The sequence below is a fragment of the Pteronotus mesoamericanus genome, unplaced genomic scaffold (assembly GCF_021234165.1).
Source record: "Pteronotus mesoamericanus isolate MK-2021 breed Mesoamerican mustached bat unplaced genomic scaffold, CSHL_Meso_final contig_52, whole genome shotgun sequence".
NCBI classification, from domain to species: domain Eukaryota; kingdom Metazoa; phylum Chordata; class Mammalia; order Chiroptera; family Mormoopidae; genus Pteronotus; species Pteronotus mesoamericanus.
This window is the reverse complement of record NW_026555189.1, coordinates 7,401,050-7,420,715: the sequence shown is the minus strand read 5'-3', so window position 1 is coordinate 7,420,715 and position 19,666 is coordinate 7,401,050. Positions and strand designations below refer to the sequence as shown.

General features: G+C 41.3%; 1 protein-coding gene, 1 long non-coding RNA gene and 1 pseudogene across 2 annotated transcripts in view; 1 reads left to right on the top strand and 2 right to left on the bottom strand.

Annotated features, from left to right (window-relative positions):
• ZFP1 (ZFP1 zinc finger protein) overlaps positions 1-19,666 on the top strand; it is a 32,045-nt gene that overhangs the window by 5,588 nt on the left and 6,791 nt on the right. Inside the window, exon 2 of the mRNA XM_054579181.1 lies at positions 2,046-2,102. Coding sequence (XP_054435156.1) covers positions 2,088-2,102 — 15 coding nt within the window. The 5' untranslated portion in view covers positions 2,046-2,087. The remainder of the gene's footprint in view (positions 1-2,045; positions 2,103-19,666) is intronic.
• Positions 4,267-4,944, bottom strand: LOC129075193 (S-phase kinase-associated protein 1-like; annotated as a pseudogene).
• The window catches only part of LOC129075194 (uncharacterized), a 32,468-nt gene continuing 30,475 nt past the window's right edge, over positions 17,674-19,666 (bottom strand). Inside the window, exon 4 of the long non-coding RNA XR_008529609.1 lies at positions 17,674-18,056. This is a non-coding gene — a long non-coding RNA (uncharacterized LOC129075194). The remainder of the gene's footprint in view (positions 18,057-19,666) is intronic.

Here is a 19,666-nt window from a genome sequence, read left to right as displayed (position 1 = left end):
TAGCAAGAGGTACAGGGGTTGGGGGCTCACTGAAGCCAGCTTTTGCTTGTTTGAGAGAATTTAGGAAGTTGTGAAGGATGAACCAAGACCATGTGGAAAAGTCATGGTTAACAGTTTGGATGGGTCTATAAGTCGGGTGGGATAGAGTCTTGGGGGATCTCCAGGGCAGGGCAAACAGTTTTAGCCAGGTTGATGGAATCTCAGATTTGGCACCCGCCTGCTGGTTCTGTGGCACTTTGTGGGGAGGGCTCAGAGAAGGGACAGGCCTCTGCCTATCTGTCTGGGAGAAAGCTGTGCCCCAGCTCCTGCCCTGAGGCCAGCACTTCCATTCCTCCCTCTCTACCACTGGTGTCTTTCAAACTGCTACCCTGGTGTTGGAGCTCAGAGAAAGTGAGTCTGAGTAAGTTCATGTGTGGATTCTTTAAGGGGAACTGCTTGGGACCCCAGACGTTTCTTCTACTGAGTTAATTCACACTGTTTTTTTGCAGCCAGAAGTTATGGAGACTTATCTTCCTGGCACTGGAACCATGGGCTGGGGAGCTTGGTGTGGGGCTGGTACTCCTTGCTCCTATAATCTCTCTTCTGAATTTTTATCTACCACATGTGGATATGGGACCAGCCCATTCTGCATCTCCACCCCTCCTGCCTGTCTGGATGGATGTGGTTTCTTAAATTCTGTAGTTGTCAGACTTCCATTCAACTTGATTTCTGATGGTCCCGAATGACACTTGTTCTGTATTTTAGTTGTGATTTTGATGTGGTTGTGTAAAGAGGTGAGCCATGTTTACCAATACTGCCATCTTGACCAGAAGTCCCTCTGAATATTTCTTGTAGTACAGGTCTGTGGTAATGAATTCTGGTTTTGTTTGAAAGGTTTTTACTTTTTATTTTGAAAGACATATTTGCTGGGTATAGAATTCTGGAGGGGGGGGTTGCTTTCTTTTTTTTTTTAAGCGCTTTAAAGAAGGTCAGTACATTGCCTTCTGACTTGTATACGCATATTTTCTGATGAAAAGTTGGCTGTGGTTATTTCTTTCTCTGTATATAACATGTCTGTTTTTCCTCTGACTGCTTTCAAGACTTTCCCTTTGACTTTGGTTTTCAGTGATTTGACTGTGATGTATCCATGTGCATTTTTGTTTTGTTTTGCTTTTTGGGGGTTAAGCCTGTTTGGATAAATTGTCTGAACTTCTTGGATCTGTGCTTTGATATTATTCATTATTTTTGGAAAATTCTTGGCCATTATGTCTTCAAATAGTTGTGTCCCATTTTTTCTTCTTTTTTAAAAAAATTGATCCTGTGGTGAAAGAAAGATACTTATCTCATCCATTCATTGGTTGCTTCTTGTATGTACCCAGACGAGGGATTGAACCCACAACATTGGCATATCTGAACAACACTCCAACCAATTGAGCTACTTGGCCAGGTGCTCCTTTTGGGATTCCAATGGCTGTACTTGTGAGGTCATTTGATATTGTGCCACAGCTCTTGGATACTCTGTCCTTTTGTTTGTTTGTTTGTTTTCCTTCTACTTTCTATTTCAGTTCAGGTAATTTCTTTTGATCTATCTTCAGATTTCCTGAAAATTTCCTCAGCTCTGTTGAGTTTAATAATGAACCTGTTGAAGGTGTTCTTTCAACTTGGTTATTGTGCTTTTCTTTCTTAGCATTTCCATCTGTTTTTTTCTTGCAATGTCCATCTCTTCTGAAATTCCCTATTTACTCACATTGTCCATCCTTCCCTTTAAAGCCTTTAATATATTAATTATGGTTGTTTTCAATTCCCTCTTTGATATTTTCATTAGTTGAGGCTTCAGTTGATTGCTTTTTCTCATGAGAGTGGGTGGTCTTACTCATGCCTTTTCAGGCATCTCATAATATTTGATTGAAGGTGAGTGCTGCCAGTATTATCCTTTCTGTTCCTTTTGAAGAGGCAAAGTAACTATCCCAAGAGGTGGTTTTTTTCCCAGGTGACGTGGAGGGATTTCTAGTTCTGAGGCAGGTCAGATCTTTAATAACAATACCTTCCTTTCTGCTTTATTTCAGGTCTGCTTTCATACCTGTGCCTTCACCCAGAAGCGGCAGAAAATGAACAAATCCCAGGTGAGTTGTTTATTCCCAATTTTGTTTTTTCAGTACATTTGAGGAAGTTTATAAGGATCCAGAATATGAAACAAAAGTATAGATGAGTGAAATTCAAGGAAAACACAGTAAATATTACTGATCAATACCAGCAGCTGAAAAGCAAACCAGCTTAATTAAGTGCCTTACATTGGTTATGAATACCATTATCTTGGTTGTTAAACTTTAAGTCTGAATACATTTTATGGACCTGCATTTAGTTGGTGTTTTGGACAGCATCTGCAGAAACAACCCAAATTAAAAGCGTTACCAGTTTATCTGTGGTTGTTTCATCTAACATTCTTCATTGCAAATGAGGAATTTTATTATGTGTATTTTGTATTTCTAATCATTACATGATGCAGAGAACTCGGTAAACATTTGGCTGTGTATTTAAATTCTTCTCTAACCTCCACAAGTATCACTGTTACTACCTTCTTGAGTAGATTTCCAGAGTTTCTTTGTACATATTTACAAAGTACAAATATAGGTTATTATAAGATAGCATATTAATCATACTGTTCTGTTTATATGTGTTTTGTTTTTAATTAATAGACTTCATTTTTTAAAAGATTTTATTTACTTATTTTAGAGATGGGGGAAGGGAGGGAGAAAGAGAGAGAAACATTGGTGCATGTGAGATACATCCATTGGCTGCCTCTTACACGCCCCCAACTGGGGACCTGGCCTGCCACTCAGGCATGAGCCTTACCTGGGAATCAAACCAGCAACCTTTCAATTCACAGGCTGGTGTTCAGTCCACTGAGCCACACCAGCCAGGGCTAATTAATAGACTTCATTTTTATTGAGCAGTTTTGGGTACAGAAGATCAGTGTAAAGTACAGATTCCCATATACTTCCTCTGCACACACAGTTTCTCCTATTATTAACATCTTACATTAATGTGGTATACCTGTTACAATTTATAAGCCAATATTGACATTTTACCTAAAATCCATAGATTACATTAGGATTCACTCTTGATGCTGTACATTCTGTGGGTTTTGACAAATACATAATGACATGTATCCACCATTATTATATCATACAGAATAACTTCACTGCCGTAAAATCCTCTGTGCTCTGGCTATGAATTCATCCCTCCCTGCTCCTGAGGCCCTCGCAACCCCTGCTCTTTTTAAGGGGCATCGGTATTATTTCTATTTTACAAATGGAAGCTGAAGCCCCGAGTGGATAAATACTTACCCAAGATTGCAAAGTAATTAGGAAGTGCACAGTCTAACACTTTGAGGTTACAAGGGCCTTTTTCAAACTAAGTTTCTCTTTTGATTTCTTCCAACATCCCTATGGATTACCTTGGAAAGGTGAGGAAGCAGGGTTCTGAGGTAAGCTACTTGCCCAAGGCCAGCCCTGCCGCATGTGGGTGGGTAGTGCTGTGAGGCCAGGTTTGTCTCTGACCCCATGGGCCCCGTACCTTGTGGCAAACTTCTTTTTCAGTGCCTCGGCAATGGGGTCATTGAGCTTCCTCTGAAGTTGTCCCAAGGGGATCTGCATAGTATCCGTTTCCACCTAAACAAACCTCCTGGCCGGTGCCCTGGGCTCGCGCAGCCCCACACAGCCTGCAGTCGCAAGACCTTCCCACTGCTCTTTTACCGTCTCCGTTGTTACACTTCCCCAGAATGTCGTGTAATTCAAATCATACAGTATGTAGTCTTTCAGATTGGTTTCTTTCACTTTGAAATAGGCATTAAAGATTCCTCCATGTCTTTGCATGGCTTAATAGCTCATTTCTTTTTAGCACTGAGTCATACGGTCATACATGTTATGTGAATGTACCATAATTTATTTATCCATAACCTATTGAAGGGCATCTTGGTTGCTTCAAAGTTTTGGCAATTGTGAGTAAAGCTTCATATAAACACCATGTGCAAGTGTTTGTTTTCCATCTGTATATCTTCTTGGGTGAGGTGTCTTTTAAGGTCTTTGGCCTTTTTTTTTTTGCAAGTTGTTTTATGTACAATGCCAACTTTTAAAAAGTCACTAAACTAGAGTTAACTGGACAACAAACTAGGCAGAAATTGCTTTACAAAAAGAGGGAAAGCGCAAAATGCCACTTAGCATAGAGGACCCACAATTCAGTTTTATTCAGAGCAAAGAGCAAAGAAACTTTTTGATCATACTGGAAGAAACTCAGCCATAGGTTTGGAGTCTGTACCCAAACTACACATGTAATGAGGACAATACCCTGCTCATACAGTTGATGTGCTGCTGCATTTGTCTACTGTTTGTCTAATATTAACAATTATAAACAGAGCAGTGCAACTAGTATTTGGAACAATCCTTACAGTGTTACAGTGTCAGGCACAACATTTCACCTCTCTTCGCACCACCGGTTCTCTTTGCGTACCTGGGCTTCCTCTTCTTCAGTAAAGTCGTTTTTGATGTTGAAGGTCTTGCGAATCTCTTCAGGAGTTCTCCCCTTGATCATATTGGCAACAGTCTTGCATGTAACATCAAACAAACCTTTGATATCTCAATAGTTTGCAGCCAGAATAAGTTCAAAAAGTGTTCCTTGGTCAGCTTTCAGGAATTCTTGGTCCCATACAGGGATATCATCAGTTTGTTTTTCTTTGTTCTCCTCATCCTCTGGAGGAGGAGGGTCATCCTTGTGGTGGGTGCACCACTGAATGACCTTTTTAAATATTGCTGCATTAACATTTGGTAGAGGAACTGGGTCATCATCACCTTCATCATCCATTCCCAAATCTTCTAACATGGTCTTGATAGTCACAGATTGTTTGGCAATTTCAACATCAACTTCAAATATCTCTCCGTCAGAACTCGGCAACTTAATTGACAGCATGGTGCTCAGTAGAGAGCGCGCCGGAGGCTGACGAGAGCAGGGCACCGTCAGCAGAGACAACAAGGAAAGGCGGAGAACAAGGTCCCTCTTTTTTAAGATTTTATTTATTTATTTTCAGAGAGGGTAAGGGAAGGAGAAGGAGAGGGAGAGGAACATCTATGTGCGAGATGAACATTGATTGGTTGCCTCTCCACACCCCCAGCTGGGGACCTGTCCCACAACCCAAGCATGTGCTCTGACCGGGAATTGAACCCATGACCTTTCGCTTTGCGGGGGATGATGCCCAACCCACTGAACCACACCAGTCAGGGCTTTGGCCCATTTTAAAATCAGGTTTGTTGTTTTTTTATTGTTGAATTTTATATAATTTGGATTTCAGTTCTTTATCCGGTATCTGTTTTGCAAAGGTTTTTTTCCCGCCTGTGGTTTGTCTTTTCATATTGTTTGTTTATGTTTTTATCACTCAGTGACATATCTTTAAAGTCTTTCCATACCAGAACGTATTCCTAATTTTTTTGTTGTGTAATGGAACATGTACACAGTATTATAATACTCTTTACATGTATTATAACAATCTGTATAACAAATAGGTATACATTAAAGAATAATAATAAAATGAGCACCCATGTACTTATCCAGGTAAAGAAATAAAACATTGTCAGTTCTTTTGGGGGGTTATCTTTTTTAAATTTTATTTTTCAATTACCATTGACGTGCAATATTATGTTAGTTTCAAATGTACAACACAGTGATTAGACATTTATATACCTCATAAAGTGATCATCCCAGTAAGTCTAGTAACCATCTGACACCATACATAGTTACTACAATATTATTGACTATATTCTCTATGCTTTACTTTACATCACCATGACTATTATTTTTTAAAGATTTTATTTATTTACTTTTAGAGAGAGGGGAAGGGAGGGAGAAAGTGAGGAAGAGAAACTGCGATGTGCAAGAGATATATCATTTGGTTGCCTCTCGTACACCCCCATCTTGGGACCAGGCTGGCCACCCCCGCATGTGCCCTGAGTGGGAATCAAACCGGCAGTCTTTCGATTTGCAGGCTGGCACTCAACCCACTGAGCCACGACAGCCAGGGCACCATGAATATTTTTATAACTGGGAATTCGTACTTCTTAACCCTTTTCACCTTTTTCACACTCCCCCCCAAACCCCCCCTCATCTGGCAACCATCAGTTTGTTCTCTGTATTTATGAGGTTGTTTCTCTTTTGTTTGTTAATTTTTTTTCTTTTTTTTAGGTTCCACATATAAGCAAAATCATATGATACTTGCCTTTCTCTGTGTGACTTAGTTCACTTACCTTGTTTGGGGCTCTTCAGCACTTCTTGAGATGAAAGGATTTATGTCTCTTTCCTTTGGGAAGTTTTCAGTCATAATTTCTTCAGATGGGTTTTTAGTTCCTTGCTCTCTCTCTCTCTCTCTCTCTCTCTCTCTCACACATCTTCTTGCACCCCTAGGATGTGAATGTTAGTTTGCTTCACGTTGTCCCAGGGTTCTCTTAAACTATCCTCACTTTTTAAGACTTTTGTTTTTTCCTTTTGCTGTTCCAGTTGGGTGTTTTCTACTACTGTGTCCCCCAGGTCGCTGATTCAGTCCTCTGCTTCATCTAATCTGATATTGATTCCCTCTAATGTATTCATTTCACTGATTGTATTCTTTATTTCTGACTTTTTTTTTTTAAGATTTTACTTAATTTTAGAGAGAGGGAAGGGAGAGAGAAAGAGAGGGAGAAGAACACCTGTGTGCAACCCAAACATGTGCCCTGGCTGGGAATCAAACCAGTGACCTTTTAGTTTGCAGACCAATGCCCAACCCACAGAGCCACACCAGTGAGTGCGTGACTGGTACTTTATTGTGTTTCTATTTCCTATTTTATGTTTTCTATCTGTCTGTTGAAGTTCTTACCGAGTTCATCTATTCTTCCCCTAAGTCCATTGAGCATCCTTATAACCAGTGTTTTGAATCCTGAATCTGATAAGAGTGCTTGTCTCCATTTTGTTTAGTTCTTAGCTCTAAAGTTTTGTTCTGTTCTTTCATTTGCATCATGTTTCTTTATCTTCTCATTTTTGCTGACTCCCCATGTTTGTCTCTATGTATTAGGTAGGTCTGCTCCATCTTCTGCTCTTGACAGAGTGACCTTATGTAGAAGGTGTCCTGTGGGGCCCAGTGGTGCAGTCTCCCCGGTCAGCTGAGCAAGGTGTTCCATGGTGGTTGTCCCCCATGTGAGTTGTGTGTGCCCTCCTGTTGTAATTGAGCTCTATTGCTGTTGGCATGTCATTGGGTGAGGTTGACCCTCATGCTGACTAGCTGTGAGGCCTGGCAGTGACTACAGCAGACAAGCTGTTGTATGGGGGCTGACGCCATGGAGCAGGAACCCCTTTCATGGGGCTCTGATGCCAGTCAAGTTTTCCCTTTGGGTGTCTCATTTGTGTGGCTGGTTGAGTGGTGCTCTGGTGTGGCCTGAAGCCAGTCACTAGGCACAGTGGTTCTGGAGCCTCTTGGGAGGTTGCTCTGGAGCAGCACAAGTTCAACCACTGCTTTTGCCAAGCTTTAGGCCTCTTGGTAGGAGCTACAAAGTGATCTGTAGTTGGTTGGCACTTGTTCTGGGCATAAAGGCATTTGGGAGAGGCTACAGTGCGAACTGAGGCCAGCGCGAGGATGGGAGCTGAGGCCGGCTGCCTACGTGTGCTGGGCCTGTGGTCGCTGAACTGAAGCTATGTTCCAGGCCAAGACTGGCGGCCACTTATGCCAGGCTTGGGGCCACCTGATGGGAGTTACAGTGCAAATTGAGACAGGCCACTACTTATGCTGGGCTTGGGGCCACTTACCAAGAGCACAAGGCACAGCAAGGCTAGCTGCTGCTCATTTGGGGTTTGTGGACTTTTGAGAGATTTGAAGGGAGTTCACAGCGTGAGCCAAGGCAAGCCGTTCATGTAGACAAGCCACTCGGAAGAGCCTTGGGCCTGGTGACCTGTCGAGTAGGGCAGGGACTTAGTGAATCACCAGGACAGGGTGAACAGTGTTAGTCAGGGTACCGGAGAGCACAGATTTGGTGTCTGCCTTCGCTGGGCTGACCGGGTGGGAGGAGAGTACAACAAAGGAACAGTGGCTTCTGTCAGCACTTTCATCCCCAAAGAGAGTTGCCCCAACCCCTACCCCTCTAGCCCTCATCCTGAGGTGAGTCAGTGTCATTCCTCCTCCTGTGTCCCTGGATCTTGGTGTGCTGCTGCTTCTGCACTGGAACTTACGGTGAGTTTGTGAGCAACTGAGTCTCTGCACAGGCCCTTAGGACCTGCAGGGCCTCACTCTCTAGATGCCATTTGTCTTTCTCAGATGCAATCCCTGCTGTTGTTCACAACCAAAGGTTATGGGAACTCCTCTTTCAGCACTTATGCCCTGGAGCAGGGAGCCATTGTGCTGCTGGGACCCCTTGCTCCCTGCGGGGACCACCGCAGCTCAAACATCCCTCCAGATTCTTATTTACCACACTGTGCGTTTGGGATCTGTCTGTTCCAAGTCTCTGCCCCCTGCCAGTCTCCGCCCCCTGCCAGTCTCCACGTGGCTGTTTCTTTATTTCCTTAGTTATAGGAGCTTTAATGTGGTTGGAGGAGGAGATGAGCACAGCATGTACCTACTCTGCCATCTTGACCAGTAGTCTCATTGCCCATCACCTAGTTTAATGATAAATTCTCTGATTGAACCTTCCTACTAGGTGCCTAGTATCTTTATATTTTTGTTAACCATTCCCTTGCATTTCTTAAAGATTTTCCCACTTATGTATGTATCTCTAATCAATATAAAATTCAGTTTTAAAAAACTATAATTGGAATTTATATTGCCTTGTTTTGCAGAATTTTTCTGTCTGATTGGTGGAGGGTTTTTTTGTTGTTCCAGACATCGAAGATTTGAAACATGTCCTTTCATGCACCCATGTTCCCTTTGTGAAGATTCAGGGTTTTGTTATTGTTTTTAAAAATTACATTAGCCAGTGTTAGCTGAAGTGAGGTGAGACCACTCGTGCATTTCTGGTGGTGGTATGAAATGAGGGTCTTACTGGGCACAAGCGGTGTAGCAGCACTTTCCAAGCAAGCATAAATCTAGTTGCATCTGGACATTTTGCTGGTATTGGACGAAGGCTTCTAGGAGAAAATGAGCTGAATAGAGTCTCTGGCATTGCAAAAATCTCATTTGGCAAAGTCACTGGCAAGGTCATGAGAAACAGGGAAACGTAAGGTTGGGCCATCTGGCAGGGTCAGAGTGCGGGTCATTAGAGTGAATGGGCTGTGCTTTATTTTCTGCTTCTTAGGTCACTAGTCAACTGCCAGCTAACTTCTGTGAGATGAAATGAATTCCCTCATTTGATCTAAGGCAGCCTGGTCTGAAGGGGAGAGGTAGCTGCCATCAGCACGTGCTCAGGATAAGCCAAACAAAGTACAGAGAAGAGTGTGGCCAGGCTCGCCCAGGCAGTCTGCCCTCAGTTGCAGAGGTGGTATATGGTGGTTGTAGGCATCTTATTGATGACAGCACGCAAAATGCCTTCTTTTTGAATCACACTATTCCAGTCTGTACAACAAGCAGTTGGGTATCAGTAGAGAATCACTGCCATCCTGCAGTCTCCTTCAAGCCCCTCTTAAGGATTTCCTTCAGCTCCTTTCCATGTCATTGTCTTTTTGGATTACTATTGTTTTATTGGAGTACATTGTTAAGTGGTTTCCTGAGAAAGGGCATGCAAGGAATACATTTTTTGAGCCTTTGTATTTCTGAAAGTGCCCTCGTTCTGTTCTGATACTTGACGGACAGTATGAATGAGGATTTGTCCATTCCTTGCTTTAGTTCTGTCACTTTTAATTTTATGTAACTTGAAGCGGTGTTATTGAGTACATACACATTTATTGACTGTATGCATGTTCATGAATGATCTGTCTTCCTGATGAATTTACCCTTCTATCATTTTTTAATGTCATTCTTTATTCTTGCTTATGATCATTGTCTGATATAAACATAACCGTACCTCCCTTTTTATGATTAGTGTTTTTATGGTATATCTTCTTCCATTCTTGTTTCAACCTATTTGTGTTCTGATATTTATAGTGCATTTCCTCTAAGTGGTATATAGTTGAATCTTTTTTTTTTAATCAAATTTCACAGAGACTTCTTTATTTTTATTTTCTTTGTAATTTAATTAAAAAGGCACAGTTGGATTTACATGTCATCTGGCTATTTTTAAAAAGATTTCATTTATTTACTTTTAGAGAAAGGGAAAGTAAGGGAGAAGGAGGGAGAGAAACACCGGTGTTTGAGAGAAACAGCCATTGGTTGCCTTTCTCATGCCCCCACTGGGGACCAGGCCCACTGCCCAGGCCTGTGCCCCGACTGGGGATCAAACTGGCTGCCTTTTGTTCCACAGGCCGGCGCTCAGGTCACTGAGCCACACCAGCCAGGGCGCTATTTTTTTTTTAAATAAGTTTGTTTGGACGTTTGTTTGTTGTTGTTGTTTTTAATATAAGATTGTATTTATTTTTTAGAGAGAGGGGAATGGAGGAAAGAGTGGTAGAGGAACATTGATAGGTTGCCTCTCATGTGCCCCCAAGTGGGGATCTGGCCTGCAACCCAGACGTGTGCCTTGACTAGGAATCGAACTGGTGACCTTTTGGTTTATAGGCTGGTACTCAACCCACTGGGCCACACCAACCAAGCTTCTTTTTTTAGTTTAGTTTAATTTTACTTAATTAATTGGTTCACAAAACCATACAGGTTTCAAGTGTACAGCTCATCAAGATATCACTTGCCATTTGTTTTTTAATCCATCTGTGTGTGTCCTTTTCTTTTGTATCTATCTTTCTTTTATTTTTTTTAACTGGACTCTCTAGGGATTACAATTTATATACTTTACTGATCACCTTGAAGTAATATTATACCACCTCAGTACAATGCAAGAATATTAGCAGGGGTGTTCAACCTGTGGCCCAGGATGGCTGTGAATGCAGCCCAACACAAAATTGTAAATTTACGAAAGCATTATAAGATTTTTTGTGTGTGTGATTACCTGTCGCAGTGTATTTAATGTGTGGCCCAAAACTGGAAAATTCTTCTTCCAGTGTGGCCCAGAGATGCCAAAAGATTGGACACCTGTGTGTATATGTCAATGAGTTCTTGTAGCTTTTGTTTATCTGTGCCTTTATTTTTTCTTCGTTTTGAAAAGTATTTTCCCTGGTTATAGAATTACAGGGTTTGTTTTTTCTTTCAATATTTTAAAGATGGCATTCTGCTTTTGTCTCACTTCTCTGGTGCTTGTTAAGAAATAAGTCTTCATTTTTATTGTTATTCCCTGAAAGTAATGCATCTTTTTCTTCTGGCTACTTTTAAGATACCTTTTCTTTGGCATTTTGCAATTTGAGTATGATGTATCTTTGTATTTATTCTGCTTGGGGTTTTCTTAGTTTTTTAGATTTATGGTCAATGTCTTTTATCAAATTTGAAAAATTCCCAGCTATTCTTTTTTCAAATACTATTTTATTGCATTTTTTTAAATCTCCTCTTCTGGAACTACACATTATCCTTTTCTTTGTTTTTTTCTTTTAGCATTATAAGCAGTAATACATTAGATTTTATGACCATGTCTCACAACTCTCTTGTTTTTCCCCCATTTTTTCTCTCTAAGCTTCAGTTTGGATATCTTCTATTGAACAGTATTTGAGTTCACAATTCTTCTGTTGTGTCCATTCTGCTATTAAGTCTACACAGTAAACTTTTAATTTCAGTTACTACATTTTGCAGTTCTAGAATATCCATTGCTTCCTTTTTGTAGATTCTGATTCTTTGTTGAACTGTTACCATACTTTAATTCATATTGTTCATCTTTTTCTTTATTCTTTTACATATTACTTTACAGTTAATCTGAAGTCTTTGTGTGCTAACCTAATACATGGGTTATCTCTACATGCTTTAGAGCTGTTTACTCTCTTGATAATTTGTCTTTTCTTTTTTCTTTTTTGCATGTCTAGTAATTTTTGTATGTTGGACATGTTGCATGATACGTAGCTTCCTCTAAAGAATGTTAGGTTTTGTTCTGCCAGTAATTTAACTATGTGGAAGAACAAAACTGCTGCTCTCTGCTCGTCATTCTGGAGGCTTAACTGCCACCCGTACATATTAGAAACCAATCTGAAGGTCTGAGGTGAATTTTCATGCAGAATTTTAGAGCCCCTTCATTATGGCTTCCCTATTTCCCATTACCCTGCCCTCAAATCCCAGTAGGTTTGCAGACCCAAATGCCAATTTTTATTTATTCCATGTAGCAATACTGTCACTTTCTGCTTGGGCTCTATTTCTCTGTGCCATGGTTTAGAAAAATGCCTTTAGAGATATTTTTGCTGGATATAGAATGCAAGGTTGATTTTTTTTTTCTTTCAGCACTTTCATCATCAGTGTGACTGTGGAGTGTGCCCTCCTTTCAGTAATTTTATTTCTGCAGTGGTTGCTCTCCAGTGCCTGCAAATGGTTTCATTTATTTTGTTCAGCTTTTATTGTTGTTTTTCCTCAGAATTTTGAAGTCATTGCTTTTTAGTGTTGTAGTCAAGGAGTCCAAAGCCTTATCTACTAATCAGAATGTGACCTGTTCAGTTCTTTCCCAAAACCTGTAGGCTTTTCTCTTTGTACTCAGTGCTTTACAATGTATTTGGTGGATTGCTTTTTTCTTTCTTGTTATCTCATCTTTAACATGATATTTTTTGATCTTTACTTACCTTTTTATTAAAGTGCACAGAACTACATATAAAAGCATAGTAGGTTGAGCTGTATACAATTTCTGGTTTTGTATGTCAAAACAGGTGAATGTCATCAGTTTCATCAGTATGATTCAACCTAATAACTGTCAACCTGTTACACCAGCCAGTACCCAATACTTGCATTAACATCTTATTTGCTTCCACATGTTACGTGCACGGAAGTTTTTTCTCTTTGTGTTACACAGTTCATACATGAATTCTTATTCTCTCTTTATCTCTGGTGTGGATTTGCCCTCCCTGCTGTACGGCTGCTCTTAATATTAGGCCACCTCACTAAATGCTAAGATCTTCCTGCCCATAGCAGCCAGCCTCTTCGCCCTAGGCGTGGTCAATATTAAAAACTTGGTGTGGGTGTATCAAGTCCCCTTTTTAAATACTTCTGTGTGAATTAGGTAGAATTTACTAAATGTAGTGGTCACGGTATATATATTTTATATATATATTTGGGATTCTGTTTTAACCAGTTATTATTTTTCTGCAAGCTTTTCTGTGCCTTTTATTTTTAGGCTTTGAATTTGCCACTTTTAAAAAGTATGGGTTGTTTTTTTTTTAATAAACTTTTTTGAAGGTCTTAATCTTTTATTAAGTATTTATTTCATTTTCTTTTGATTACTGGTTCTTTTTGACCCTCTTTTCTTCTTCTAGTGGTCAGAATATATTTCCATCCTTTTAAAGGTTTATTTTACTCTTTAAATGCTTACTTAAATGTTTAAAGTTCATCGCCATTTGTATTTTCCTCTCAAACACAGTACTTTCTCTCTGCCACCACTCTCTCAGGTTGCTGGCATCTAAAAATTAGTTTCAACTTATTACTTAACACCACCTCCCTCCATTCCATATATGCTTCTTTTAACAACATACTTTGTTGATTTTCTCCCTTTTGCTTTTGGCATCCAACTGATTTGTGCTAGGTTTTGTTTTGTTTTGAAGGTTTTATTTACTGATTTTTAGAGAGATCGGAGGGAGGGAGAAAGAGAGGAAGAGAAACATCAGTGTGCAAGAGAAACATCAGTCAGTTGCCTCTTGCACGCCCCCACCTGGGGACCTGGCTCACAACCCAGGCATGTGCCCTGACTGGGAATAGAACTGGGGCCTTTCAGTTCGCAGGCGGGCACTAAATCCACTGAGCCACACCAGCCAAGGCTGTGCTAGGTTTAATTTTATTTTTGGAGTGCGTCCTTTGACAGTAGTAATAGTATCTAACACATAACATTTATTATTTAGTAGTCATCCTTTTATTTAAGAATGTCAATCTGTGGCCTGCTGCCTTGTTTTCGTATGGCCCACAGCTAAGAATGGTCTTTAGTATTGTTATTTAGTATTAGTATTTGGTATGAATCTCAGGCATAAATGACCCATTCCTGCAGCCCATGCAAAGTCACTAAAGACTCCTATAAGATAGCATGAAACAATGCTGATTAGGTTACCTGCAACATTTACTAACTGCAAATGAAAGATGTAGATTCAAAAGAGAGAAAATATGCACAGATAAAAGAGGATTCTTGTACACGGAGAAGTAAATTGAGAGGTGAAGATTCTAGATGTATAACAGTTCAAAGAGTTAAGGAGAGTGTTAAAAACAGTCTGCTCTTGGTGTCAAGTAAGTTAGGTACATCTCTACTCATGGCCATAGAATTTCTCCCCAGAACACGAAATTCATTTCAGATTGAAATTGTTATCTGTCATGACAAAAGTAAGCCTTTGAAGTCAATCATGTTTGACATCTTTTTTTAAGGCTTCCCTATCAGAGTTGTGTTTTATCAACAATTTTTGGAGCACTTGTTTGTATAGAGTATGGAAAACAGCATCCTGAGAAAAAATATTTTCATATTTGATGGTAGGGTCACTTCTGAGTCATTGTGAATCAACCCACAGCGATGTGCCTCAGGTTTATACCCTCGTTGGTCTGCCAGTGCTGCAGAGGTACTTTCCATCTGGCAAAGTGGATGGAGATGGTTTTGAAAGTTATCAGGGGTCTTCAATATTTTTTCCTTATAGCTTCTTTCTGGTGTTGATTAAATGCTTGGTTTTCTGGTTCCTTTCGTTATTCTTTCCTTATTTATATGCTTCCAAGATTTCCTTTGTTTCCTGGGAATAAAGTATCATATATAGAAGCCTATTTAAATGTACATGCCATTTATTTTATATAGGTATGTGTGCGCACACACACCCATGTAGCTGCCATTCAGGCCGAGAAATAGAAATTAGCCCATGTCCTGGAAGCCCTTGTGAAATTCTCCCTTGTAGCTGCAATTAGTTCATTTTAGTGCTTTAAAGAACTCAGTTGTTTTCATTTACCACAAGAGATTAATCCATTGATGAACATTTGCTTTGGGCTCTTATTTAAATGCTGCTGTGGACATCATTTTACTGACATCTTAATTTTTATTTTTTAACTCAAGATGTAATGGACATAAAACAGTTTCAGATGTACAACACTGTGATTTGCTATTTGTGTATAGTATTGCGAAATGATCACAATAAATCTAGTTAACATCCATCACCAAGATGTTTTTCCTTGTGATGAGAACTTCTAATATTTACTCTCAGCAACTCTCATTAATGCAATACAGTGTCGTTAACTATACCCATCGGGCTGTACATTATGCATCCCCAAGACGTATTTATTTTAGAACTAGAAGTTTGTACCTCTTCACTCCCTTCCATCACCCTCCCACCTGCAGCCACCCGTCCTCTGTATCTTGAGCTCAAGCTGTTTGAGTTCACATATAAGTGAGATAATATGGTATTTGTCTTTCTCTCTCAGATTTATGTCACAGCATAATGCCTTCAAGATCCATCCATGTTGTCTCAAATGGCAAGCTTTACTTTTTCATGGCTGAATGTTTCTAAAGGGGTCCCTTTGCCTGAGCACATCAAAGCGCAGTAAGACACGAACAGGAGTTTGCAGCCGAGAAAGTACCGGTCTGGTAGCATCCGTGCACCAGGAGGGGTGAGCCTGGAAAGTGCTGTGTAAGGGAAATAAGCCGGCCAGAGAGAGACAGATACCAGACAATTTCACTTACCTGTGGGATCTACGGAACAAAAACCAAATAGAAATAGACTCCTAGGTGTCAGAGGAGAGGCGGTAGCTGGGCTGGGTGAAAGAGATTAAGGGATTAAGAAAAAGAAAAAAACCTCATAGACAGACAACAGTATGGTTGTTCCCAGAGGAAAATGGGGATGCAGGGGAGCCCGGAGAAGGTAAAGGGGGAATAAATAGTGATGGGAGACATGAGTTGGGGTGGTGAACACACGATACCATGTACAGATGATGTGTTATAGAATTGTATGCCTTAAACTTACATAATTTTATTAACCAGTATAGCCCCAATAAATTCAATTAAAAAAAAAAAAAGAAAGTAAGGGTTTATTTTTAGGAAGTGGCCACCTGGGGACAGCTCAGCTAATGCTAAAGACCTGGCTCCGTCATGGTGTCCAGGGGGTGGGTCCTGTGGGGGAAAAGCATGAATCATGGTGACTGAGGGAGTTAGGGTTGGGCTCACAAGCGTAGTCTCTACTAACTGGTCAGCACTAGAGTCGCGGTCGTTGGTCAGTGAGTGCATCTGGTCCTGCTATCAGCCATGGCATTGCTTAGTCTGGTTTCACAACTTTTCTGGGTCAGTAGCTGAAACACAACGGATGTCTAGATGTTATCTTTAGTTTAATGAAACTCTGTCTCTGGAGTCAACAGACCCCCCCTCCCCACCCTGCCCAGGCTTTGTTCCTAAGGTTATTTGATGCCAACCAGAACTTTACTGTCCTGAGGGCTTAATGATTAAGGGAGAGGTTGTGCAAGGGAGGAGCCAGGTGAGACTCTCAGGGTGCTGGATGAGGCCCGACTGAATCCAAACGAAAGGAGGAAAGATCATGTTAAAGACATGCAGTTTCTATGTGGTTACTTGAATAATATTCCATTGTGTACATATGCTTCATTTTCTTTACCCCTCCGTCCACTGATGGACACAGGCTGTTTCCCTATCCTGGATATTGTAAATCATGCTGCACTGAACATTGAGGGTGCATATATCTTTTTGAGTCAGTGTTATTTTCTTTGGTTAAATACCCAGAAGTTAAATTGCAGGATCACATGGTAGTTCTAGTCATCAGTTTTTGAGGAGCCTCCATAGTGTTTTCAGTAGTGGTTGCAGAGTTTACATTCCCACCAACAGTGCACACTGTTGCCAACACTTGTTATCTCTTACCCTTTTAATAATAGCCATTCTAATGTGACTTGAAAATGTATTGTGGTTTTTAGTTGCATTCGCTGATTGGTGATCTTGAACATCTTTTCATGTACTTATTGGCCGTCTGTGTGTTTTGGGGAAAATGTCTAATCAGATCCTCTCCTCTTTAAGTGGGTGGTTTGTTTTTTTCCTGAGTTATCCAAATTATATAAAGAACACATATGTTAACCCCTTAACACATAAATGCTTTGCAAATATTTTCTCCCATTTGGTCAGTTGCCTTTTTATTTTGTTGGTTTCCTTTCTGTGCAGCAGCTTTTCTAATCTGATGTAGTCCTGCTTGTTTATTTTGCTTTCCTTCCATTTTTATGGCTTGGGTATGGTGGGGAGATCTTTATGCCTAATATTATGTCTTCTAATTGGAAGTCCATCTTTTACCTTTAAATATTCGAAGCTGAAGAGCGTTCCCAGACCCAGTTCTCAGACACCAAAGGCTATCTGCGAATTCAGCTTAATTCTGACCCTGTCTACCCAGAGTCAGATTCCACAGGCTAAGGGCTCAGTCAGTCCTACGAGACTGCCCTGCCCCAGCCTCAGTTGCCAGTCGAAAGCCTTAGTTGTTACCTGTGCCTCACGAGCTGGCTGTGGATTGGCGTGCTTCTGACGGGCTATGAAACACAGACTCCCAGACCACCGTCTTGGGTCCAATTACTTTTCTAAAGCAGCTCACAGAACTCAGAAAAACATTTTACTTAGTAAATTGCCAGTTTATTGTGAAAGAGTGTGTGTGAGGAACAGCCAGGTGGAAGAGATGTCAAGGGCAAGGTTGGGGACAGGGCCCAGAGCTGTCACGCCCTCTCCAGGGGCCCCTCTCCGAGCAGCTCCATGTGTTCGCCGGCCCAGTTCTCTGAATCCACTGACAATCAGTCTGCTCTCTGCAGAGGTCGCAGGGGCACTGAAAGTTCCAGCCCTCTAGTCACAAGGCTGGGTCTCCTGGTAATCAGCCCCGTCCTTCGGTGCTTTCCCGGTGTCCCCTTACTGACATAACACATCTTCCTCACTCTCTGCGCTCAGGAGATTCCAGAGGTTTTGGAAGCTGTGAGCCAGGAACTGTGAACAAAAATCAAATACATATGAGAAATACATTTTGATCATCTGAATAACCAAGTATATATTGCCTATAAATCACAATATTGCAGTCTACCCCCTGATCTTCAGACACATTCTCTTATAGTAAAATAATCATAAAGGTCAGCATATACTAGCACTTTAATTGAATCCCATTAAGTTGTTAATAACTGTCCAGTCCATCATGATATTGTATGAAAATACCTCCCAGGGCAAGTTCACTCAGGTTTGTAGGCTTCCATGCAAGCTCGTCAGGTTCCAAAAGCTACATTGGTTTCGCCCTTTCAGGTGTTGGGGAGTGAAAATTGCTGTCTACTCTTTTAGGTTCTTCTGGCTGGTTTAATAATCAAATTGACACGAGACAGATTAGCAGGAGAAATACAAATTAAAGTTTAATAACATGTATATCTCCTGTACATGTGAGAGAGACCCAAGAAAACTGAGTAACTTGTCAAAATCAGGAAGCCATCACCTTCAGCTAAAGACAAAAAGATATTGAGGGGGTCAGTTTGGGGAGGGTAACAGGAAAAGCACAGAGAGGGAGTGAAAGTGAGAGGAGGCACAGGAGAGAGAGAGAAAAAGGAGAGTGAGAGGAGAATGAGAGAGGAAGGAGTGGAGAGACAGGTGGGAGGAAAGAGAATAGACATAGACATGAACAAAGAGGGAGGGGCAGTGGGAGAAGAGAATAAGGGGTGAGAGAGAGCGGAGAGAAGAAGAGGACGGAGGAGTGAGAAAGAGGAGGAGCAGAAAGGAGAGAATGAAGAGTGAGAAAGAGTGGGAGAGGGGCAAGCAATATAGACAGAGGGGGGAGAGAGAGAGAGTGATTAGAAGAAAAGGAGATAGCAGAGTGGAGAGAGAGCTGTGTGAGACGAGAAATGGAGGGTGAGAGGAGGGAGAAAGAGAAGAAAATGAGTAAGAAAGGGAAAGAGGGAGTGAGTGAAAAGAGGAGAGACTAGAGAGGAAGGAGTGAGAGAGATTGAGGAAGTGAAAGATTAGAGAGAAAGCGAGAGTGAAGAGGGGGCAGTGAGAAAACAGGCACGTAGTGAATGTGAGGGAGACAGGAGAGAGAGAGAGTAAGGAGAAAGTATACGGGGGAGGAATGAGAATACACAGGGTAGGAGAGAGGGAGAGTAGAGAGAGGAGTGAGAGAGTAGGAAGAGAAAGGGAGGGGAAGGCAGATGGGGCCGTGAGTGGAGAGAGAAGAATGAGACAGTGAGAGAGATTAGAGAGGGGGAGTGAGAGTGGACACGCAGGAATGAAAGGAGGAGTAGAGAGAGGGGACCAAGAGACAGAGTGAGGGAAGTAACAGGAGTGAGAGTGGAGAGAGCAGTGAGAGTAAAGAGAGGGAGGATAAAGAAAGATGGGGAGGAGGATGGAGGGACAGGAAGAGAAAGGGGAATGAGAGACAGTGGAGAGAGAAGTGAGAGTAGAGAGAGAAAACAGGGAGGACTAAGAGTGGAAAGACAGGAATAAGAGAGGGGAGAGAGAGGACAGTGAGAAAAATAGAGGATTGAGAGTAAAGAGAGACGGGGTGAGTAGAGAGAGTAGTGAGAGGGCGGAGAAAGAGGGGAGTAAGACGGTAGAGATACAGG